Below are 24,670 nucleotides of genomic sequence, written 5' to 3' on the forward strand. Positions count from 1 at the left end.
CCCGGACATAGCGCCAAGTGATTACCACCTGTTCCTGTCCATGGCGAATGCCCTTGGTGGTGTAAAGTTGAACTCAAAAGAGGCTTGTGAAAAGTGGCTGTCCGAGTTCTTCGCAAATAAGGAGGGGGGCTTCTACGAGGGAGGTATTATGAAGTTGCCGTCTAGATGGAAACAGATTATCGAACAAAACGGCGAATATTTGAACTAAATCCGATCACTGTAACACTTTTTATAAAGCATTGAATAAAGAGCAAAAAAAGCGGAATGGAGATATTTGACAACCTATTATTAAAATAAATAATTCGTTGAACAAATTTTTTTAACCAGCTCATCCTTTTGGATGTGTTAGGAAGAAGTTAGATAGATAGATATTAAATATTCGAAATTTGTTTTTTGTATTTGTTTGGGTAAGTATATATACGGAGTATATTTTAGTACATTCCCTTCGAAATGCGGTATTTTTTTCTGGCCAGCGGCGGTCACACAGCATTAAACGTGGCGGCGATTTATCATATAAGTTAGGTTATAATATCGTATGCATCAAAATCATACAATTATTTATAAGCTAGTTTTTTAAGGAAAAAACACTTAAATTTAGTGAATTTGCAGTGCGAAATCTTTAAAAAACCACAGACGAACACTTGGCACAAACGGTAAGAATGAAAAGCGACTGAAAATCGCATTTACATAACAATTACAGTGCTTTAACAAAATGCCTGCTTAGCCTTTCCTTAAAAAAAAAAAAAGCCTGAATACCTGACGCAGCTGCCATTGCTCGGTTTGCGCGTGTGTTGGTGTGTGGGGTAAAATTTGCTTGATTCGTTTGAATTGTTTCTTCATCTTTTCGTTTTTCTCGACAAGCAGAGTTTTGTGCAATTTTCAGCGCTATTCTGTGCCACTTTCGGCACTCTATTTCAACCCATCAAAGTGGAAAATTTCATATTTTTATACATACATACGAAAAAATGCTATGTATAACACCACACCAACGCACACGCACACCATTGCACAGCGCTCGGCGGCCATTCGCGCACACACACGCTCGCACGCGCACACACGGACGGCCAACTCATGCACTCACACACGGCAGCAGATTGCGGTGCAAAATACAAAAATCGTGCGAAATTTGTAAAATTGCGTAGTAGAAATCTTGGTTAATTTCGCTCCCATTTCCCCGGACCGCATGTCAAAGTGTCGAAAGTGTACCCGGCGTGACCTGTGCATTCGTGAATTAGTGAGTTCCCCATCGAATAACCCGCCTGCCTGCCCAAACAAAAAGCAAAGAGTAAAAATACAGTGAAATGCTTCTGTTCCGTTTTTTAAGAACGGAGAACCAGACATTTCTTTGTTGTAGCATTTTTCATAAGGCACGTCTTCCATTTTGTTTTTTTTTTCGTTGCCTTTGCCGTGGTGAATTTCCCACACACTGTCGGTGCGATTCATTCAGTTCAGTCGTCAGTACACAGCAAGCAAAAAAAAAAAAAAAAACAAATCGCTTCAACTGGAGGAAAACTCGAAAAATAATTGTTTGTTTTTTCTTTCGATGGATTTAACATTTATTTGAGGGCATTGGTTTTTAGTACGTTTGCTTTTCGCTTTCCATTCGCGTTCACGTCACACATGGCGTTGCCACATGTTTTTTTCACTTGTTAATGGGTAAAATGTCTGCGAGAGTGCTGCCAGTGAAGAAAAACGGGGTTTACTGGACAACTAAGTGCATTTAAATCCATTATTCGGTGTCATTTGCACACAAAATTAAAAGATATTCCTATAGATGTGTTTACTTGGCCCACATCTGGCTGTAATCTGGAATCCCCTGGCAAATGGCGCGCAAATGTGGTGAACCGGCTACAGCTCTCTTTTCACCTTGGAAATACATAAGTTCGTTGTTCTCATTGATAGGCGGCATGTGTGTGGGTGTGAGTGAGGCTGGGGACTTTGTTACAACAACAATTCCGCTCGTGACACAGCGAAAAGAAAACAATACTTTCACGTAGCCGTGTTAAAGCGAGTGAAAGGGGAAGAGAGTGTTGGGGTGTCGAAGAGGAGCAAACTTGTGAACGTGTACAAAAAGCAGTTAGACGGCAAACACACATACACGTGTACTGCGGAATGTCTTCAGCTGCGTGTTTATGTGTGTGTGTACCGGCCGGTTGCTTCTGCCGCTTTTTCTCTTTTATTTTTTCTGCCTACCTGCGCTTTTCATAATTACTATGCCTACTATTTGGCTGGCTCTCTTCCACCGAGTGCCTGTGTGTGTATTTTTTTTTTCATCTGGTCATTTCCACCCATTCGCACCCAAGATCTTTACACAGCAAGAAACATTGTCTCCATTCACAGCCCTGGTGTTTTATTTTAAAAATCCGTTGGCAAAAATAACAAAATTAAAATATTTCAACTGTTTTTCCCTGTGTAGCATTTTTATTAACCAGATTTCTTTTATTCTATGTGTATATTTCCATGTGCCTGCAACAAAAACAAACCAACGATATCGATATTGTTACGATAGAAAGTTACGTGTGAACGTCGTGGCTTTTGTTTAATTGTTTTGAAGGAAAAGAACTTTGGCAACGTTGAAACCAACCTAAGATACATACAAAACCACAAAAAAAGAAACATAACAGCAACAGTGTAAAAATTTAATAAGTGCTCCCCCAAAACAAACAACCAACCGAACACAAGTTAATTTCTTTGCACCCCGTGTTAATAAAAAAGCGGCAAGATTACGTCAATTATTGAGAACCTACCCGGCGCCATAGCTCACAACCACAACCAAAACAACATCATGGAGGAGGACGAGAGGGGCAAACTTTTTGTGGGCGGTCTTTCCTGGGAGACGACGCAGGAGAACCTGTCGCGCTACTTCTGCCGGTTCGGGGACATCATTGACTGCGTGGTGATGAAGAACAACGAGAGCGGCAGGTCGCGCGGCTTTGGCTTCGTGACGTTCGCTGATCCCACCAACGTCAACCATGTGCTCCAGAACGGACCGCACACGCTCGACGGCCGCACCATCGACCCCAAGCCGTGCAATCCGCGCACGCTGCAGAAACCGAAGAAGGGCGGCGGCTACAAGGTCTTCCTGGGCGGCCTGCCCTCGAACGTCACCGAGACCGATCTGCGGACCTTCTTTGGCCGCTACGGCAAGGTTACCGAGGTGGTTATCATGTACGACCAGGAAAAGAAGAAGTCTCGCGGCTTCGGTTTTCTCTCATTCGAGGAGGAGTCCTCCGTCGAGCACGTGACCAACGAGCGGTACATCAATCTGAATGGCAAGCAGGTATGTGATTGCTGGAAAATTGTGCTAATTCTAGTGGTTACAGCATATAATTACCTATTTCTGCGAAATTTCGGTGATTTATTGGTTTCAAAAATGTATATTCGAGTACATCTGTATTCGTGGACGTATACTGTCTAATATAACTACAAATTATGATTCATTATGCTTAAAATTTGTTTTTTTTTTTTATTTATTACAAAAGTGCTTGACATTAGCATATAAATCAAATCTATTGGAAATAATTTTCACTTAAAAACGCACAAAAGAACACTGACAATTAAATGACCAACAAATGTACGGCAAAATTTTATTTAGTAATTATATTTTCAATTTTCTGTAAGTGCTCGCAACACCATTAATAACGATTAATTATCCCCAGGTCGAGATCAAGAAGGCCGAGCCTCGTGATGGATCTGGCGGCCAAAACTCCAACAACAGTACCGTGGGAGGCGCCTACGGCAAGCTTGGCAACGAGTGCAGCCACTGGGGACCGCACCACGCTCCCATCAACATGATGCAGGGCCAGAATGGCCAGATGGGCGGACCGCCGCTGAATATGCCCATTGGCGCGCCGAACATGATGCCTGGCTATCAGGGTTGGGGCACTTCGCCGCAACAGCAACAATACGGCTATGGCAACAGTGGCCCGGGATCGTACCAGGGATGGGGAGCTCCACCAGGACCACAGGGACCACCACCGCAGTGGTCGAACTACGCTGGACCGCAGCAGACGCAGGGCTACGGTGGATACGACATGTACAACTCGACGTCGACCGGAGCTCCTTCTGGACCATCGGGCGGCGGCAGCTGGAACTCGTGGAACATGCCACCCAACTCTGCCGGACCCACTGGGGCACCAGGAGCCGGAGCGGGCACCGCCACGGACATGTACTCGCGAGCTCAAGCCTGGGCGACGGGTGGTCCCTCGACCACTGGACCAGTGGGCGGCATGCCGCGAACCGGACCCGGCAATTCGGCCTCCAAGTCTGGCTCTGAGTACGACTACGGCGGCTATGGATCCGGCTACGACTACGACTACAGCAACTACGTGAAACAGGAGGGCGCCTCTAACTACGGAGCTGGACCGCGATCAGCGTACGGCAACGACAGCTCCACGCAGCCACCCTATGCAACCTCGCAGGCTGTCTAAAGAGAGAAGGACAGGGACCGTGTGGAGGAGGAGTAGGAGTAGCGGAGCGAAGCAGCATGTCGTCCTCGGCGAATGATGAAGAAGACAGAAAAGATGGTGGTAATTGTAAGCTAAAGCGTCGTCTGTTCGTTTTTATTTTAGATCAGATCAGTTGTTGAAATTAATATTTAAAACTCTTGTACAACTATTATTTAAAGCGAAACAAATTTAACATGAGAATACCTAGCGACAAGTCAGATTCATAGATATACATGTATGTTCTATAGCAACGAGTATATAATTCATAGGCGAAACATCAGCACTCTCACCCATTTAGACAAGAGAACATTATTTCTTTCATGCGCCTCATAAACACCACACTCAACAAGCATTCTCCTGTACCCCACACTCACCAACCAACCAATCAAACAACCAACCAACCAGAATCAACTAACAACAAGAACTTCCCAACCAACTAAAACCCGTAGACACTTATGATACATGGCATTAACAAGAAACAAAATAGAAATGTGAAGATTTAAACGTAATGATTTACAAGTATAAAGTTTAGCTAATTAGACACAAGAAGATCAAGAATAGAGTGCGAAGTACCAACACAAAGAAAATAAGAACTTATAATTTTATTTAAAGAGTAAACAAGTAAAGATCCCCTTAATTACTAAAATTAGTAAATACAAATTCGAAATTGTACATTTTAAAGCAAAAGCACGTCGGTCACCGATCAGCTTTCGCCATCACCCGCTTTCTGAATCGGGCGACAAGGTTCAGTAAGGGTTTGAAAAGGAATCGAATCGCCTGGGAGATATCTCAGTATGGTTGATTTTGAGAACTTCGCTTGCCTTAGCTTTTATGACTCATTGACCGGCCGTGCGGTTCACAGATATGGAGGTTAGTTAGTTTTGTTTTCAGACAATGGTTGAATCCAATCGGAAAGTGTTTTTTTTTATCGGCAATAGGTTGTTAGATAGGAGGGTGTGGTGGCGAAATAGGGCGGTACTGATTTGGGAAAGATACGTTACAAAATTAAAAATTTACCATTTAAAGTAAACAAAACAAAAACTAGCTAAAAGTTAAACTACATATATAAAGAAACCTAATTAATAAGCGTACGTGGTCGTTTACATCTAAGCGAAAGTTGAACTTGAAACTAGAATTATATAGTGCGTTGGATTATTATTTAGTTAAAGCGATGTGGAGAAGCCAAGCAGCAGCAGCATGATAATGATTGATTATAATGGATATGGAAACCAACAAAACACACTCTTAACCAATATACATAAAAACTATATACATACATACTTATATATATATATATAAAACGAGTATATATATATATATATATAGACGGAAATAAAAAAGGAAAAAAGAGTAAAAAAAAGAGCAAAAGGAAACGTAAATTTAAAGCTACAGTTAATGAAAGTAATGAGTACAGAGTTAAAAAAAAAGGAGGCAGGCAGAGAATAGGACAAGTTAAACAAGTTACAAAATACGATGCTTAGAGTTGCGTTGCACATTTTTTTCAAATTTTCATCGTTTGCCAAGCAGACAACAACATCAACAACATCAGCAAAAACAACTACCAACGACAACCAGCTAGAAGTGTGCACTCAACAACAAGAACAACACCATCAACACGCACACCCACTCACACTTAACCCCATTTAGTACCAACAACAAGAACAGCAGGATCGAAACAGAGCGAAGAGGAGGAGGGAAGGAAGAGAATGAGTAAAGGAAAAGAGAAAAGAAAAGAAAGGAAAGGAAGAGAAGAACTTTAATTGATTATGAACATAACATATATATATCTTTAATTACTTATACATATTTACTCTTAACTACTCTGCACGCTCACCAAACAAGCGTGCATTGTGTGTAAACAAGATGAAAGTAAACTATTTTAATGATGATTATATGATTGCGATTTTACAATTTATTATTACAAAAAGAATGATGAAAAACAACAAAAACAAAATGAGAAACATACATATTATATGCTAATACATTTACCATACACATATATTATAAAATATGAAGTAATTTTTTCTATTAAAGTACCATACACTAATTTTTAATTTGTTTATTTACAACAAATCAACTTACAATACATACATTTAATTACAATATACAATACAACTACTTTACTTTATTTTTCGGTGATTTATTGCTTAGTGTTCTTCGTATAATTTGTACTCTACTACAACAAAACAAATCCTACAGTTATAAATTCCTAATTTAATTTTGTTTAAATTACAAATACATATGCTTACATTTTATAACTAATTATACAATTTTTAAAAAATACCAACACAAAACAAAAGCAAAAACGCTAAAACAATGAGTAAACAAGTAAAGTAAACGTGTGAAAAACGTTTCGATTTTTGAAAAAAAAAAATCTTTGAAAATTCATTGAATTTCAATCTTTTTCTCTTTATTGTATCGTTTTGTACCTGTACTGGTGTGCGTGGCTGAGTGTGATTGTTTGTGTCCCTTTTTTTTTGTTAGTGTTGTCGCCGAGGTCACATTGAGGTCAGCGAGTGGGCGGCGAGATGAAGGCGTGGCGGGACGAAGGATCAGCTGACCAACTGATCGATCGGCTAAGGAGTTTGAAGTACATGTATGGAGAAAAATGCTTTTGACTTTGGTCAATTTTATGTTTCTATCGGCATTTTAAGTAAAATCAGCCGCAGAATCCATTGATACTGGATTTGCTATGGTGTATAACAAATAATTATGAAAACAACCTGATGTAATTTAATAAGACACTATAATTTTCTGGTGGTTTATATACCCGTTCATGATTTCTGTTTTTAATGATATAACCAATTTCAGATTAGAAATTGAAAAGAATTAAGATTGAGTGGAGGTCGAAGTGAAATTATTAACTAATTCGAGCGATTAGACACTTTTTTAGAAGACAAAACAGATACACTGACTGTTAATTGTAAAACAATTTCATTTTTCGAACCTCTATTTTAAAGTTGAATACAACATAGATTGTTTTTTTATTAACATAAACGTAAAAACCTATTCAAATGAACTACATACAATATATGTGCATCGTAAACGTAATAAACAAACAACAATATATATGAATAAACCTACTATATACAACTATATATACTATATACATATTAATTATAACATATAACGATTTAACGGTAAAATAAATTTAAATATTGTATTAAACAAAGTGTTGCACTTTCAAGCTAAAGCAGAGACGAAAAAAAGAGAATTTAAAATTAAGTGTAAATGTTTGTCAGCACACACACCCACACACATGAATACACTGAGCAAAAGAACGTTGCAGCAAAAGTCCAAGTGCAACATAGGTGAAGGAAGTCGACATGTCCAGACATCCGGAGGATTCACAATCACCAGAGTAGCGGAATAACACCTTTATCGGATTATTTCCTTTAGTTTTTCGTTCCCATTTGATGTCATTTTGTGTATATGGCTTCTGTTCCTTCATTATTGTTGGTTTTCTTATTGGCCAATTGATGACGGGATGACAAAATCGCGATGATTGATTATTATCGAGAATTGTGTGTCCTTTGTGTTTTGATTTATACAGCTTAACAAACGTTTGCGTTGCCTTTTTATTGTTGCGTTTGTTTTTATCAGATTGGTTTCGGTTTTTCGACGTTTAGGCGTTTCGAGTGAAGAGATAATAGGAACCACGAATGAAACAATAATGTAAGGGTTATATTATTTAACATATTGATAAGCTAACATACGAATGATGCGCCAAATGCAAACCAAAATCACTGAAAAGAATGCGTTTTTGTATACATTGTATAGCTCTACGTACGTATATGCCTAACAAATAGCTCTAGGTGAAGAGAGAAATGAACTTAAATAATACTTATCAATGCTTTCGATCTTAAGTTTTCTCGAATTTGTTTACGAATCGGAGATACCGACTGGTTCCCGTAGTTAAAATAAGAGAACATCTTTTGAACACAAAACTTGGTACACTTCTGATAACGCCAGAAGGCTAGAATTTTGAATGTGTTTTTTCCCATACCCCCGAGACCTCCCAGGCTTTTCTAATCCCTCAAAACGAGAGTTGTTTTTATGTAATGAAGTACACTTAGCGATTAAAGACTAGAATGATTTGAAATAAGATGAGGTTTAACAGATATCTAAGCTAAATTCCTAAGACAAAACGATTCCACCTAAGACACCTTTTTGTAATGACTAAATTTATATAGGACAAGAGGTAGAAGACCAACCAAATAAACAAAATGATATGAAATCAATAAGATTAAAGATCAACAGGCATATGTACACATGTATGTGGGTGGCATGTTTTGTAGCTGTATATGAATTTAATTCATTTTTATGATTTCCGTTCCAATCGTAAAAGTATCGTAAAAGTTTCCCGATCATTGTGTAGGATGAAATTCGTACTCGGTTAAGAGCAGTCAATGAGTGGTAATTGTTAATGCCTGCAAGTTATGAGACAAATGATGTATTACTAAGTTAAACGACAGCACACTCATCCCTTTTAAAGCCCGACTTTCGTTCGTTCTTAAGCAAAAATTCGAAACGAGGTATGTATATGGTAATTTTAAAATGTAACAAATGCAGAGAATAGTGAACAAAAACTAATTTGTATGTAGTTAATAACGATAATAATAAATACAAAATAGACAAAAATATGGAAAAACACAGAAAAAAAAGAGGAAAACTAAGCAAAATAACCAAAATAAAACAAATCGCAAAAAAAAACAACAAAATTGAGACTGTTAACGAAAAGGCAACATAATGGTAATGGAGAAGCTTAAAACGAGACAGTGTTGAACAGAAAAAGGCTTAAACACGAAACTACAACTCGTAACTCGAATAAATCACTGATGAATAGGCTACCGAAATAAGTTCGTATAAGGTTTTTGTTCACACGGAAATTGCACTCAAATTGCATTCTTTTAAGTTACTGTCCTAGCCAACTCTGTACATTTGATTTCCTCGTTTTAGTTGATTTTATAAAATCAAGTAGACTACTTAAAATAAATTTACAAGTCAACAAATTAAGAGATAAATGGAACAGAATCAAGATGACGAAGAACAAAGCGTATGTTAGCCAAAAAGAGAACTTTCGATGAATTTGAATTTTTTACGTACAGAAACAAAGAAAACTGGAATCTAAAACTGATACTGAAAAAGTTATTTGTACTTAGGTACGAGTAACCCAGAGACACATAGAAACCTCCTAAAACTGCATATACATATATAGGACTTACTTGTAAACCAGATTGTAACGATTTTAGGCATATAAGTGTTGCGACTTGGGTATGTAAGGAAACGGAAACTTGAAGGGAAACTGGAGAGGAAGCTACGTTTTGTCACTTTCCAAGCTTTCATTTTGACATAATTTCATAGACTTTTCTACACGTACTTTTAGATGCGAGATGGTGATGGTGAGGGAATAAATAGGAGTTTAACATTAGCATTTGATGGCAGCTCGTGGCGATCGTGGTACAGTGCTTAAGAATTAACAATGACGTCAGGATTTAACTGAACTTAACTTACATACATAGATACATACAAGGACATCAACAAAGGAAAATATTGAGAGTACCAAGGAGAACTTGAAAATGAAATACATATAGCGTTGCAAGATTTTAGTTTACGGTAAACTTAAAGAAATTTTTTACAATGTATTTATACATACCTAAATTTAAATTTTAAATTAATTCTTTAATGTAATACGAACACAGTGCCTAAGTAATATCAAAACAAAAATCGAAAAAAATAAAAAGGAAATAAGGATTTAAAACATACAAAACGAGAATAAGAGCCGCAAGTAAGGACATTGTTACTAATAATGCTAAACACTTAATCGAACAACTTTTAAAACAACCGAACAGCATTCGAGCGACAAAAGAAAATTCAGCAACTAAATAAGCCAACAATAAACATTGCATACAAAAGTTTATAAATATACAAGTTCTGGTGCAAGACACAAACGCAGACAAAGACACACACTCACACACACACACACTAACTATGAGAAGAAGAACAAGAACAGGAAACGAAAGCTGAAGAAGAAAACCGATCAGAAGTTAATCCCCAAACAAATTCGCATAAATGTATAAATGTAACACAAGCAAACATGAGCCGCAAAAGCGCTAAGTAATAACAAATTACTAAACAAATAAATAATGCAACGTACCCCCTACATACGTCTCGTTTCTCGCACTGGAATTGCGTACAAGCCACATACATACATATATCCTCCCTTACTCCGTGTATCCTGTATACTGTATCCTTTATCCTGTATCCTTAAAGGGCTATTCAGTCAATAGATTTGATTTATTTGAACATGCCACGTACTCAAAATGACATCAAATCGAAACTTGTAACCCTTCGTTTGCACATTGGATTGGTCTATTAGAAAACCCCGAACAAAGGTTTTTAACTAAATTGTTTTGCGTTGAAATCATTTGAGAAAGAACACACAAATACAAAAGGAGTAAAAAACAATAAATAAATTACAACAAATTAATTATACATTTTGAAATTATATTTAACGAACAAAATTAATGTAGTGTGTAAAAAAAAGCAAACAAAACATGAAAGTAAAACAAGTTTTAAGCAAAACAAAATACTTTGAATATATACATAAATTGCAAGTAAATAGAATAAATGTCACTCACTCTTTTTATTTAAGTCTTGTGCCGATCGATAATTCCTGGGATTGATAAATACGTACATATATTTGTGTCATTCGAAATCGGAATGACAGCTAAATTCAAAAGAAATATTCGTAAGCATTGGAATTTCCTGTCTGGAATCAGAGAAATCCTCTCCAGATCCCAATGTTGGAGCTCGTTGTCCTTTTCCTTCTCAGTTCCGTGACCTACTTCTGTGCCCATTTGGAGAGTCCGCCCACAAAGTGGGCACATTTCTATGCGGCATGTCCGATTCTCATGGGCTTACTATCCGCTGGACTGGTTTACATAAATGTAGGTTTTCCCCTTGCCAATAAATCTAATAAATACTTCAAATTTATTCCACATAGAAATAGAAACGGATGAATTATTTGAAAAAGATGACTTTATTCGGCGGAGTGTTCAAATAAAAATGTATTAAACTATTTAAAACAACAAATAATTATAATGACCTGGCATGAGAAACGATTGCAATTCGGAAGCCAATGAGAGCGAGGGTTATTCGAACGTCTACAGCTACTATTAGAATGAATCCTATGAGATTGAAACCTATTAACCGATGGTGACTACTTGGCTACGCGTCGTCTTGTGGTTGGTGTGGTGGGTGCTCCAGCGCTCGGTGGCTTGGGTATCTGTAATGGATAATCATTTAGCATCCGACGTGATCTTAGTTACAATCTTCACATCTTACAGAACGTATGGGTCTGGGTGTAAGGGAATTGGCAGGCGGCGGCTCGCGCGGTTGCGGTCCATCGGGATGTCCAACTACGGTCACGGCCACGGGTCTCTGGTCGGATCCGGCTCGTTCCATGCTCTCGCTGCGAGAGGCGGATCCGGAGCGCTTGAACATGCCGGAGAGCCGGCCGCGAAGATCCTTCTTGCTGGATCTCATGTCGCTGGCAACGCTGATGTCCGAGTCAGATCCTTGAATCTGCAAACATACAGAAATACATTAGCATTTAAATGCTTTTAGTTGAGGCTGGCCAATTCTCACAGAAATTTCACTCTCGGAATTGCGACTGCTTTTGGTCAGGCTGCGCAGCTTGCCTATGATGCCCTTCTTTTTCTTGCGAGGTCCTCGAGGAAGGTCGCTTTGAGTGGATCCACCGGATAGCCGCGAGTCCAGGCGTGAGTCCAAGCTGGAGTCCCTGACCAGGCCGCCAAGTTCAGAGTCTATGGATTGCATGGATGACACGCTGCCATCGTCCTGGCGCCAAATATTCTGCAAAATATTGTATCAAAGTTGTTTGCAAATAGAAGTATTAAAATGGGCTCATGTGATCTCAATGTTTTACTTCAATTCTGTATTTCACAAAAACTAACTTGAATGCAACAGTTTTGCGTACCTGATCTCTTTGTATGGAGTGATCCAGGGAGAGGCTCTTCCGAATCAGACTACCATTGTTGGACGAGTTCCGCGACAAACGTCCACCGCCCCGCTGCGATCCTGCTGCACTTGCCACCGAACTGGTGCTGCCATGAGGGTCGTTCTCCTGCGAAGCAGCCCGACGCAGATTGCTCCTTCTCATCCGGCTCCGCTCCTGCTCGTCCTCGTTCACACGCTGGAACTTTCGCAGCTCCTCGGAGGCTTCTGCCAGTCTGGCCAAGACACTGGTGATCTGAGAACTGCTCAGGGTGGGCGAAGGCGAGCGACTGCGGCGCACATTCGGCTGCTCCGGCCGCAAGTTCTTGTCGTAGCCGGAGTTGCTGCTGCTTCGAGCTGATCCTCCGCTGACCATTTTCAGGTCGGGAGCTATCTTCACTAGCTCGTCAACGGTCTGCAAAAGGGCGCCCACCTTACGGTCTCCGCCATCTGCCTCCATGCGTCGCTTAATCAGCTCTTTTTCGTAGCGTTCTCGCTGGAATTAAATATCAGAATACATATATTTATAACTTGTAATGACATGATTTTATTTTTACAAGGTCAGTCATAAGAATGAGAATGAGAAGATGGCCCTTTATCTTTTTCTGTCCGTCCGTTTGAAGGAGCGTCGGAACTCGGGAGCTGTAAGAGCTAGAGATTTGGAATTGAGCAGATGCTGAAGATACTAATGCAGAACTACACCGAGAAAGATAAAAATACTGGTAACTAGCTCATCATAAGATAAATGTTTTGTCTCTTTTGTCCTTAAATACACGAGTATGTAAGATTGTTGAAGGTCAGTTACGCAAGCCCCAGTGGCCTAATGGATAAGGCATCGGCCTCCTAAGCCGGGGATTGTGGGTTCAAGTCCCACCTGGGGTTAGGCTCGGTAACTTTTTTGTTTTAGAAAATTCTTTTACTGAATAGTTTTTGGAATTATGACGTATTTTTCTGGGTCGTAGGTCATAAATGGTAAAATATTTAGTTACTGAATTGGTTTACATTTCTTTAAGTAAACCTATACTTCATACTTCACAATACACCCACCTCTCGTCTGAGCTTCTCGTTGGAGGTTCGCAGCTTTGCGTGTACGTCCCGGAGCTCCAATAGATCGCACTGCAGCTCGGCGATCTTCTTGCGTCCCTCCTCCATTTCCTCTTCGGTGGCCCGCTTGATCTGGTCCAGCTTGCGCTTCGACTCCAGCCGCTCCTTGTCTCGCTCCCGTTCCACCTCGAAGAGGGTCTGGCGCAAGTCACGCGCCAGGGTGGAGGTTTCCTGCAGCAGTCGCTGCTGATCCTCGCGCTCCTTCTGCCAGGACAGCTCCAGCTTGGTCTTCATGCCCGGCAATTTGGTGCTGCCCGAGCCGATGACGCGTTCCTCCTCGAACTCGTTGAGCTTCGACTGCATCTCCGATATCTTGATCTCATTGGCACTGCGCTCGGATACGAGTTCCGTTTTTATCTTGCTGGACTCAAGCCTTGACTCGACCAGCTGATCCTCTAGATGACCAATCTGCAATCGAAAACATCTATTAGCGTTGTACTGCAGGTTTTAAATTCACTGATTTCAAACCTGCTGTTCAAGGTAGGCAATCTTGCTCTTATCATCATCATCACTGCTGTGCATGGAGCCGCGACTCTGTCTTCCGGTGTTGTTGGCCTTGAGGTCACCAATCTTCTTCTGGGCCACTTCCAGCATCTGTTTGAAGGCATCGCGATCCTTTTTGAAACGTTCACACTGGCGCTGTGTCAAGGATATTATTATTTGTAAATTCTGTATTGAATTTATTTAGTTCTTACCTGCATTGAGGTTAATTCTCCGCTCAGGTTTTTCACCTGTTGCTCATAGCGAAGTCTGACTGTGGCCACTTCGGATTTCATCTGCAGTTCAGTGCTCTGTAATCTGTAATGTATAAAGATCACGAATTCAATAAATGTAGTTTAATATCTTACATTTCTTTGTATAATCTATAAGTAGAGTCTATTTATTTAAGATCTGTCACACTAGTATAATAAACATCAACTTACTGTTCCTTGAGCTCCCTGATCTCTGCTTCGCGCCTCGCTCCGTGTCCATTTAGCGAGGATTGCGCCTGCTCAATCCTGTTATAGTCGCTGAGCTTGCCATTCAGATCGTCGTTATCCTTGCGCAGCTGGAAGACCAGGTCGATGTTCATCTCGTTCTCGCGGCGCAGGCGCTCATATTCGTGCTCCTTCTCCGTCAGCTTGTTTTTGAGGACGGTGCGCTCGTACTCGGCCCCGTTGCCATTGACCGTTTTGAGGGCCTTGGCCTGGAGATCGGCGATCTTCTTCTGGGCCTCACTCAGTTTCCGCGCCATGTCGGTGCGCTCGATGCGTATGGTGTCCATTTCGGAGATCTTCTGCTTGTTGGCGTTCAGTTCGGCCTGGAGACTCTGCTTCTCGGTGGTGAGTTGGGCCCGCATCAGGATTGTTTCCTCGGAGAGCTTCTCCCAGTGGTTGTTAAGTTCCTCGTACCGTTTTTGTTCGGAGCTGAGTGACGCCTGCACTTCCTCCACTTGCTTCTTGAGATCCTGCACCTGTTTGCTGTCCGATTTACTGGCCTTGGTTTTGAGATCCTTGATCTCCTTCTCCAAACTGGACTTGCTCTTTTCGGCCGACTTCTTGGCACTTAGTAGCTCGGCATCCAGTTGGTTGATCTTGGCCTCCAGCTTCTCCTTCTCTTTGGCCTGCTTGTCCATGTCCTTCTCTAGGCTGGACAGCTTCTCCTTTTCCCGCTTGCTTTGCGATTCCCAAGTGGACTTGCTCGTTTCCTGCTTCTTGACCTTGTCCTCCAAGTCCTTCACCTTAGAGTTGAGCTTTTTAGCTTCCTCATCTCCGCGTTTCAGCTTTAGTTCCAGCTCGCTAACCTTGCTGCTAGATCCGTTTAGGAGCTTCAACCGCTGGACATCGCCTTCGGCAAGGGATAGTTTTTGCTTACATTTCCGCAAGTCCTCCTCCAGCGCTCCCTTGGCCGATTGCAGGGCTTTGAGCTGATCGGCACCGCCGGAGCTGAGCATGACGCGCATTTCGCTGATCTCATCCTCCAGCTCCTCTACCCACTTCCTAAGATGGCTCTTGGGCGTCAGGTCGTTTACCCTCTTGGCGGTGCGAGGCGGCAGCTTGTCCTCCGCCTCCAGCTGCATCCGTTTGAGGCGAGCCGTCAGCTCATCCCTTTCCCGTTGAGCTTGTGCCAAGGACTCCTTCATCTTTTGATCCACCTCCCCATTTTTCTCGCTTGCCTTCCGCAGCGCCAACAGCCGTTTGTTCTCCTTGGCCAACTTGTCGTTCTCGGTTTCAAGTGTGTCCAGCTTACTTAGCTGATTCCTGAGTGAGTCCACCGACTGCTCCTTTTCGACAAGTGTCCTGCGAAGTTGGACCAACTCTTCGTTGAGCGTCTTCACCTTCTTTTCGGCCGCACTGGACGAGGTCCCGAGACTGAGAAGCGAGGACTTGCTGCCATTGGAACTGTCCTGGCGGAGTTTGGCCTGCAGTTCCCTCACGTACTTTTTGGACTCGGCGTTCTCTTTCTCCAGATCCTCCACCTTGAGTCTCAGGATCGAGGCCTCCTGTTCGTTAAGCTCCAAGAGAATTCTCAGCTCGGCGGGATCATCCTCGTCCGAGATGCCCTCATCGCGATCAGCATGGACCTCGGGAGCCAAGCGATGAGGATGCGGTGTGGGACTCAGCTTGCGACCTAAGGTACAGTATAAGAATAAATTGTTATTTTTGCAGAAATGTTAATTACGATTAAGTTAGTTACTAGCAGTTGGACACGGATTTTGAGATTAGTTACAGGTAAACAAATGTGCAGCCGCAAAAAAATGGCAAGTATTTTATTCGTTTTATTCATGAATAAGCAAATCTTAAATTAAAATCTTAGTTAGTTGGTTAAGTTAAAAACCTTCCAGTTCAGTTATGAAAAGAAGAAAAATATTGGTTTAGTCACGCCGGCTACGGAATTTGTGTGACCTTGTGTGAAAAATGGTTAATTTACAAAGTTGTCACTTAATTTGGGAAAATCCGAAATTAAATTGTACGTTGATATTGTTAAGAACTACCTGATAGATTTATTCTGATTCTGCATTTAAAAACCAAAAGTGACAACCATGCCAATAGTATTTGGATGATCTTGATTAACTTGTTTACGAACTAAGGTTAAGTACTTAGTTAGATTAAGGCTCTACTTCGCTGTATTGTTTGGTTCGTACTTCTTGAGCGCGTTGCCATTTTTTTCAACTGCATCATCAAAGACTCATTTTCATCCTCGAAACGAGTCACCTTTTTCCTCATATGTTCAGCCTGAAACACAAAAACTTGATTTATTGCAACTGAATAACGACAATTAAGTAAAAATGAAAAATCGAATAAACCCATTTAGAGATCGTTTTCGAGGATAAAAATAGTTTTGCAGAGCTCTGACAAATGAAAAGAACATGAACTGGTTCTACAAATGGTTACTACACGTAAAAAAGGCATTCTATCGGATCAAATCCAAGGATAGTTCTTCCTGGCTGAGGTTCTTGGTACCTGCTCCACTCAAAAGGACATGTGAAATTGCGCTGGGAAAGAGCAGCGAACGGGACTGTCCCACTCTGGAAGACGACGATGGTGGAAAGAGACCCGCAAATGGAGACGGCATTGTTTCCCTTTCGGTTGAAACATTTCTAGCGGGCACTTCAAAATCTGTTTGCGTGACAGCCACATTGGAGGTCACCAAGTTTTCCACACTGGTAGATATATCGCTTTGAACCGTTGCCACTGTCTGTGTGCCGCGGGGGAAAGCCACCACCTCGAGTGGCACCTCAGTTTGAGTCCCACAACTGAATCTAACTCGCTTTCGCTCCCGATCCCTAAGTCGTTGAAGCTTCGCGTAAAATGGTCAAGAGATTAATCGAATGGGTTTTGTGCGTCATCGGGCATTACCTCCTCTTCGGCGAATTTTAGTTGGTCCTTTAAGTCTGTCTCCCGCTCAATGGAGTCCTGCAACTCGCGCTGCAAGTGCTGAGGGTCTTCCTGGGAGCCACCACGCGTCAGAGACTCTCGGGTGAACTTAGCATCCGCCGACGTCGACTTGCCAAGCGCACCCAGCATTGGCGCCTTCTTTTTGCCAGGATTGCGCAGCTCCTCGGCCTCTGCCTAGTTATTTTAAGAGTACATTTATAAGTATACAATTTTAAAAAACCCGTAAACTTATTAACCTGCAACTTTCGGGTTAGTTCATTGGAGAATCGCAGTTCCTCCTCCAGTTTCTTGATCTTGTTTGAAAGCTCAGCATTGAAGGAGCTTTGACGCTCCTGCTCCAGAGTTTCGATCTTGCGATCACTCTTCTTCAACTTGAAGCTGAGAATGCGACAGTTCTTGGTGGCCTTCTCGAGATCCTTCTGCAGACTGGTCTTGGCCTTGACCTCGTCGTCGCGGAAGGTGTCCTGCACCTCGTCCATCTCGGCCTGCAGGTTGAGAATCTCCTTCTTGGCGCTTTGGTTCTCCTCCATCAGCTCCTCGCAGATCTGCTCGGCGGCCTGCAGCTTTCGCCGGAGCTCGGACTCGCTGCCCTTGTTCTCCAGCTCCTTCATCCGCAGGTTAAGCCTGCGCTTGTCCTCCGATACCCGGTCTAGCTGCTCCTTCATTTCGTTCAGTTTCTGCTGGAGATTAAGTGCCTCCGAGGCTGCGGTTCGATTGGAGGCGGTATCCATGGAGGCCAGGCGTCGCAGAAGAATATCACTCTTTTCGCGCTCCGCTTTTTCTGCCCGTGTCTTCATCGTCTCCAGCTCCAGTTTTAGTGCCTTCATTTGCTCCTGCATGCCATGTGAGTCCTGTGTCTTGGATGGAGTGCTGATGGTGCTAATGTTGGAGTGGGATGTCGATACAGCGGGGACGGTTTGTCTTTTGATTTCTTTGCTAGGCACTGTATCCGCCTCCTTGCGACGAACCGAGCTGGCGCTCGTCGAGGAACTGGACGTGGACGTGACTTTAACCTCATTGCTGACGGAAGTGGAATTGGAGGTTTTCAGAGAGGTGCTGCTGCTGCTGCTGGACGACGTCGTGGTGGAAGCCACCGCCACTTTCTTTGGCGGCAGTGCGGCACGCTTCTGCTCGGCTTGGGCCAATTGGTTTAAGGAAGTACCTGACTTGCTCCTTTCCGGACGATCGGGTACAACTGGTGTGGGTGTAGACTCGCTTTCTCTAAAGGATACAGTTGAACATTATAATCTTGCTTATCACTTAAAATTATATTCACTTACTCTTCCCTTCGTGGAACTGATCGCTCCCGACTGTTTTCCCGGGAGTTGAGACTGCGCTGCTTCTTGAGAAGATTCATTTTGCGGACACGCTCTGCTAGACTGTCTGTCGATAGGATGACTAACTCATCTGGAATACTTGAAGTTTTACTGGGTGAGGATGTGACACGGGTTGGCGGTGTTAAGGCATGCTCCACCTATGAAATACAAATCACACATCATAAAAGACATCTTATATATCCAGTCACTATCAAATCTAACCTCCTTGATGTCCAAGGCGGTGGTGTGGCGTCGCGGTGGGACCGGCAGCTTCACAGTGACAGCCACATCGTGATCCTCGGCGGAGGCTGGTGCTCGACTGGTGGACGCTGCTGCCGGCGGACGGCGGGCTACATTGTCCGGCTCGTCGATGTCCGGCGTGGAGGCCCATGACTGCGGACGCTTCCTCAGCTCTACATTGAAGTGGACAACTGGGTTCAGTAAGGGCGTCAGGTGTGTGGCATGCAGGTGCAAGTTGCGAGTTGCGGTTGCAGATTGCAATTAGCGTTCGATTCCACTCGGAGCCGTGGGTGCGAGAGTGAGACAAACGGATGCCACAGAACGAGCGAGAGAGAGTGGGATCGCAGTACAGATCACGCGTTGCATGGTAGTAGTTAACATTAACGGTTCATTTTATGCAGAGATTAGTGTTGAGAGAAAATAAGAGAGAGAAAGAAAGACAGACATAGCGACAGAGATGACACGGTTGGCGGTGGTTTTTTGTGCAAACGCAGAGTGAGAGTGAGAGAGATAAGTAGACAAACACATTGATTAAGATTCGTAAAATTTTTGTAAGCAACTTACTATAACTAAATGTCAGAGGAACAATATCTCAATGCTAAAAATACTTAAAGAACCATATTAATTCAAAAATTTAAAATTAGTATAATTATATCGTGTTTATACAGTTGCATTGAGAAATCGTTATATTTTATTAATACATGTATTAATAATTAACAATTTTAATACTTAAAACAATAAATAAATAAAACAACAATCGGATTGACACGGTTACAGAAACTATTTCAACTCTACATAAACAGTAAGTAAATGAAGATTCTAATGCAAATCAATGGAATTAACGTTCTCGACACCATTACTATGATTTTTTGTGAGAACACATTCAGCCACAAAGAAGAGTTGAGTTAGCTTCTAACATTAAACAAAAAGTGATGGTCTAATTTAGTTCTTAATTTAATGACTATTTCTTAACGGTTGCAAGTTCCATTCATACCTATATCATTGCCATTAGTTGCGTTTGCACTGGTAAGATTTTGAGTTGACGTCCACGTCCGGGAAGATGGTCTATCAAATAAAGTGTTATATATGTTCAATTGATGGAATCCCGAGAAAAACTTACCGAGAACTCTGGGCATCGGAGAGGTTGGGCGAGGAGGCGGCCACCTCATCGCCAGCTCTACGGGCTCCATGCTCCTTGTAATCCCGGAAGCAGCGCTTACATCGCGTGGGATATCGAGTTTGGGGATGAAAGCCGAGTGGGCAGAGCTGGTCGCCTTTCAGCGATGGGTACAGATGATGCATCTGTTCTCGTACAACTTATCAGCTTTTCTTTTTCTGTAAGAGTTGAAGAGTGAAGTCCTCTCAGGCCAAGCCTTTTGTTTTATAACGTAAAAATAACGTTAAAATCATGTATGCTCGTTTTTTTTTGCATATTTCTAGATTTACATTTGTTTTTTCTATGTAGTTTTCGCACTATCCCAATACCCAATTGACTACGCCAATCTGTGGAATTTCTGGCACTAAGCCAAATGAACAAAAGAATTTTGTACACGTTCATCAAATAGTTTAACAATTTCAATTTGTTATCATTCACTTGGCCATAGGTTCTAAATTGAATAGCTGCCTGGTTTGATGGGTATTGTCAAACTAAGTTGTAAGTGCATATGTAGATCAATGCCTTCGATTCGTTAATTATCTAAGTATCTCTCATAGGAAGACAGATATATTTCCACTAATAAATATCCCACAAAGGTAGTCTATCTATATAAAGGCAACCTCTAAGTCGATTTCACTGTTGTTTTTAAAACGGGATGATACTATATATCCTAATATCTAATTTACATATGCATTTACATTAATGAATTAAATTCATCTGTAAACAAAAATTAATTAATTAATTAATTGGTTATAAAGCGGTTATGGAAAATCTAAATTTCAAAATAAATTAAAAATATAAATTTATAATTTATATAATTAGACAGTACTAGATTCAAGATGGAACTCCTAAAAAAAGGGTTTCACGGCCTTAAGCTTAAAGTTTTCTAATAAATTTTCAAATCAACAGCCACTGTACTACATAAACAATCGTATGGAAATGGTAAATATAAACAATAACAAATATGTATCCACCTATTCGAGTATTTTTAGAGCGATCTAGAAAGAGAGTGAGAAAAACTAGCACAGGTGGAAGTTGCGCAGGCGATTTTCCACCGGTTGCGCATGTTTTTTGATCTTTTGGCGAAAATGAAAACTCAATCAAAAGAGCGATGCGAAGAGAAAGGCCAGGAGCTTGGAGCTTTCACCACTCCTTTCTCTGGGCTCTTCTGCGACGATTGCAAATCCCTAGTGCGTTTATAAATAATTACCAGCGTTTTAACTTATTTTCATCTGAAGCGTTCTGTTTTTCGGCGGCAGTACTTGCAAAATGTGTGACTTAATTTAGAACGCAGTGGACTCACACGAAATACTTCCGCATTTAGAATATTTTGCGGCTGGACGACGGGGAATGGGGCCAGCCTCTTGGATGTGGAAGTGGATGTAGATGTAGATGGTTGCGTAACCGGCGGGATTCAGTGCGTTTTGCCACGGATTATACAGCAGTTTGGGGCATAGGTGGTATAGAGATTCACAGGGATCGAGTCCCCGAAGCCTTTCATTCACTTTCGATCACGCCCACACACACTGTTGCCTTGGTTGATTTAATTTTGGAATATTCACTTTATACAAAACATTTACGGCCACAGAAATTAGCTGTGTTTTATAAATAGCATAGTTTTCTTCTTGCTAAATGGCAGCGCACTTCCCATAAATCGTCCCAGTCGATTTCAAATGCAAGACTTTTATGAAATATCGCTAAATTTGGATCGATTGCTCCTATTTTTCGGGATACTTCATACTGCATATATCATGCGCGCGATCCAGGCATTTTTCAGTTTTTCACTCGAATCACATTCATGTACAAAGGCCAGCACAAATATATATTTATATAGCTTTAATATAACCGTCGATTGCCCGAGCACTCGAAATACTTATATAGATAGCTGCCATGCGAACCGGGCGCTGTTCCCTGGCACTTTTTTCGGTTGCGAACGCGTTGAAAATCGACGAGAAACTAAATTTAAATTATTTCTGAAAGCTTCAACTACCAGTCGTGCGAGAAAATGTGTTTTCCTCAAGAGAACTCATTTTCGCGAGAGAGAATCGATCAGAGAATCAATGAGAGCTATTCGAAAGCGTTCTAAAATCATTCAAAAATTTTGAAAACCAAGCCAGTTGCAAGTTTCTCGGTTCTCAAGATAACATAAAACATTACTTTTATACTTAAGGTTCCATGTTTACCAAAATTACAAATATGTATTTGAGCGAATCAAAAAAAAAAAAATCATTTTGTGACGAAGGAATATTCCATAACATCTATTCAAAACATTAGGTCAAAACATTCCTTATTATTCTGAATGAATAAATTAAACGTTAACAATATTATTATATTATTCATATCAATTTTGAGAACCTAATCTTTCGCTATCGAATCTTCAGCTTCTAAAAATATAAGTTATCACTGCAGGTTTGCATTCTTATGGCAGATTCTGTTCAACCATGGACCATTGTGTAATAAGTAATGACTTTTGAAAATTTACATGACTATATCATGAATCTTCTGCTCGATAACAATTGATTGTGGCAAATGTTGATTTCAGTGGCTATACTTTATTCATATTTCAACTCCACACAAGTATGTGTGTATATCAAGTTCTGATCAGCCTTACTCGATAAGAAATGACTCATATCGAATGAATTAATTAACCGCTTCTCTGTTAGGGTTGGAGTATAATGGCCAAATTTGAAAAGCCTTCGTCTAACAAAAATATTCTATTCTTAGGAGGGGCGCATAATAAATGAGGTTCTAACATCTTTTGGGAAATGACTTAAGAATTATGTAGCTTAGGGAGTAGCAATCTAAAGCGAAGTTAAATCTTATTTAAATACATTACTGATCTTCTAGGAATACATTTGTATGTTAAATTAAATATGCTCATTCCTTTGGTTAATCCCCGATTTGTTTTGGAATTTATTTAGCAAACCATAAAATCGACAGGGTACATTGTACATTACATTTGTGTGTGAGTGTGTTTACCTCGTTTTAAATAATAAACTTCATCGTTTTGAATGCGTATGGACAATATGTTGAAATGCGTATTATGTATAAATTACTTAGAGATTATCAATCGCTAAGAGCTAATGCAGGTTATGTGGGCCCTCTTGGTGCGCGGCCTGTTTTGTGAGTGGGTGAGTAAATACGATTCAAATGAAGACCAAACGAATCAACAACGTTGTGCAGCAGCACCTATCATGTTGCGGGCGCTACTGCCGCCTGATCCTCTACACATTCGTTTGACGTCGTCGCTGGCGGCGGCGCACTGGTTGGGTTGACTGCAGGTCCGTTATTATTATCATTCGCCACCGGCTGTTCACCCGGTGGCGTCGTCTCCAACGTCACATTAGATGCCTGTGTCTCACTTTGACTATGCACTGGGGCAGTGGTGAATGAGTTCGTGGCGGCGGCGACCTTAGCTGGCTGTTCCGGGCTGTTGTACATCTGGATAACAGAGTTGTTGTTCATGTTTTCCACCGAGGCGCCCGATATGGACAGGTCATCTGCAGAATCGTCCGCCGTACTGTCCGTCTGCACAGCCTTCTCCTCCAGCAGGTGGTCGCTTTCACGAATCGGTCGCTGCGAAGAGCCGTACTGCTTGGAGATTTGCAGGAGCTCGCGCAGTGTTTCGTTCTCCAGGCGCAGCTGGGATATGGTCTGCAGCTCTCGCTGCACGACACCGTCGTCCACACTGGCCGCTAGCTGCATCACTGCTGCCATTTCGTTGATCTTCTCGCGCTGCTCCCGGATCACCTGCCACATGCGTTCGTTGTACAGCTCCTTAAAGCTAAACTTGCTGTCCAGGACCTTGGAGACAGTGTGCTCACGATACTTTTGCATCATTAGCTCCATGGCACGCTCGTAGTCCTCAATGCAGATCTTTAGCTCGCGGTTCTCTTTGAGTATCTCCGAGCTGTTGATGTTTTGCTGCTGAATGCGATTCACCATGTCCGCGTTGGTCTTGTTGTTCGAAATGCGATTGAGTGATTCAATATCGTCCTGGTATTGGCGAAGGCTCTCCACCAACCGATTGTTGGTCTCCGCCTCCTCGAGCAGTGCCGTGCCCAGAGCGTCCAGATCCTTCACCCGACTGGCCATGCGCTGCGCATCCATTATGATCTGGCCCACGGATAGGTTCGACATCCTGCCCAGTCAGTCCAGTTGCAATTATGGGGTTTATATTGTTTTTGAGGCCAGGCCCTCTGCTGCTGGCACTGCGAAAACAAAGGGAACGGCTTAAATTTGCGCACTTTTTGGGGCCTATGTACGGGGGCTTACGTTTGGTGCGGGTTTGGTGCAGCTCCGTCCTTAGCGTAGTAGCTTCATTTGTTTTTTCGGCCGAAATATGTAAGAAAAGAAACGATTCTAATAGAAATTTTGACGACGACCCAATTATTGGCTGACAGCTTATTAAATCCCAAACGCCATCGGATATCGAATAAATCCCTAACGCCACACCATTTATGTAAAAAAATACTGTTTCATCACCTGATATACCGCAAATATACCAAA

The 24,670-nt window shown here is 41.7% G+C and overlaps 4 protein-coding genes and 1 non-coding gene across 9 annotated transcripts; 3 read left to right on the forward strand and 2 right to left on the reverse strand.

The window, feature by feature from the left end:
• Positions 1-448: 448 nt before the first annotated feature.
• LOC6542481 (heterogeneous nuclear ribonucleoprotein 27C) lies at positions 449-6,496 on the forward strand. Of its 4 annotated transcripts, XR_003407820.1 has the most exons (4): positions 449-653; positions 2,510-3,280; positions 3,660-4,535; positions 5,976-6,496. XR_003407820.1 is itself a non-coding variant. In XM_015159010.2 (3 exons), the coding sequence occupies exons 2-3, from the start codon at positions 2,786-2,788 to the stop codon at positions 4,428-4,430; spliced, it is 1,266 nt and encodes a 421-aa protein (XP_015014496.1). In that variant the 5' UTR covers positions 449-653; positions 2,510-2,785; the 3' UTR covers positions 4,431-6,495. The 4 variants fall into 4 exon arrangements, 3 of the variants coding, with proteins under 3 accessions (XP_015014496.1, XP_001970091.1, XP_026835490.1); XM_015159010.2 differs by having other exon boundaries at positions 3,660-6,495; XM_001970055.3 differs by having other exon boundaries at positions 2,514-3,280; positions 3,660-6,495.
• A 4,594-nt stretch (positions 6,497-11,090) lies between these two features.
• On the forward strand, positions 11,091-11,472 carry LOC26526168. The gene has a single exon (XM_026979691.1). The coding sequence runs from the start codon at positions 11,252-11,254 to the stop codon at positions 11,468-11,470; it is 219 nt and encodes a 72-aa protein (XP_026835492.1). The 5' UTR covers positions 11,091-11,251; the 3' UTR covers positions 11,471-11,472.
• On the reverse strand, positions 11,472-22,114 carry LOC6542078 (putative leucine-rich repeat-containing protein DDB_G0290503). Of its 2 annotated transcripts, none has more exons than XM_001970056.3 (16): positions 21,465-22,114; positions 20,126-20,340; positions 20,000-20,070; positions 18,988-19,178; positions 18,730-18,923; positions 17,686-18,670; positions 17,411-17,623; positions 16,696-16,786; positions 14,495-16,181; positions 14,267-14,369; positions 14,040-14,210; positions 13,515-13,979; positions 12,451-12,963; positions 12,099-12,326; positions 11,796-12,035; positions 11,472-11,736 (listed from the first exon to the last, which is right to left on the reverse strand). In XM_001970056.3, exons 2-16 carry the CDS (start codon positions 20,305-20,307, stop codon positions 11,671-11,673), a joined length of 5,400 nt encoding a protein of 1,799 aa, XP_001970092.2. In that variant the 5' UTR covers positions 20,308-20,340; positions 21,465-22,114; the 3' UTR covers positions 11,472-11,670. The 2 variants fall into 2 exon arrangements, with proteins under 2 accessions (XP_001970092.2, XP_026835489.1); XM_026979688.1 differs by lacking the exon at positions 16,696-16,786 and adding an exon at positions 17,015-17,351.
• Trnar-ccu lies at positions 13,277-13,349 on the forward strand. Its single transcript has one exon. It is a non-coding gene; the product is annotated as a tRNA-Arg (tRNA).
• Positions 22,115-22,697: 583 nt separating the features above from the next.
• LOC6541733 (FGFR1 oncogene partner 2 homolog) lies at positions 22,698-24,611 on the reverse strand. Its single transcript, XM_001970057.3, has 2 exons — positions 24,437-24,611; positions 22,698-24,372 (listed from the first exon to the last, which is right to left on the reverse strand). Exon 2 carries the CDS (start codon positions 24,299-24,301, stop codon positions 23,354-23,356), a length of 948 nt encoding a protein of 315 aa, XP_001970093.1. The 5' UTR covers positions 24,302-24,372; positions 24,437-24,611; the 3' UTR covers positions 22,698-23,353.
• Between the last annotated feature and the right edge of the window lie 59 nt (positions 24,612-24,670).

Source organism: Drosophila erecta, unplaced genomic scaffold, assembly GCF_003286155.1.
Source record: "Drosophila erecta strain 14021-0224.00,06,07 unplaced genomic scaffold, DereRS2 tig00000055-arrow-pilon, whole genome shotgun sequence".
In the NCBI taxonomy this organism is placed as follows: Eukaryota; Metazoa; Arthropoda; class Insecta; order Diptera; family Drosophilidae; genus Drosophila; species Drosophila erecta.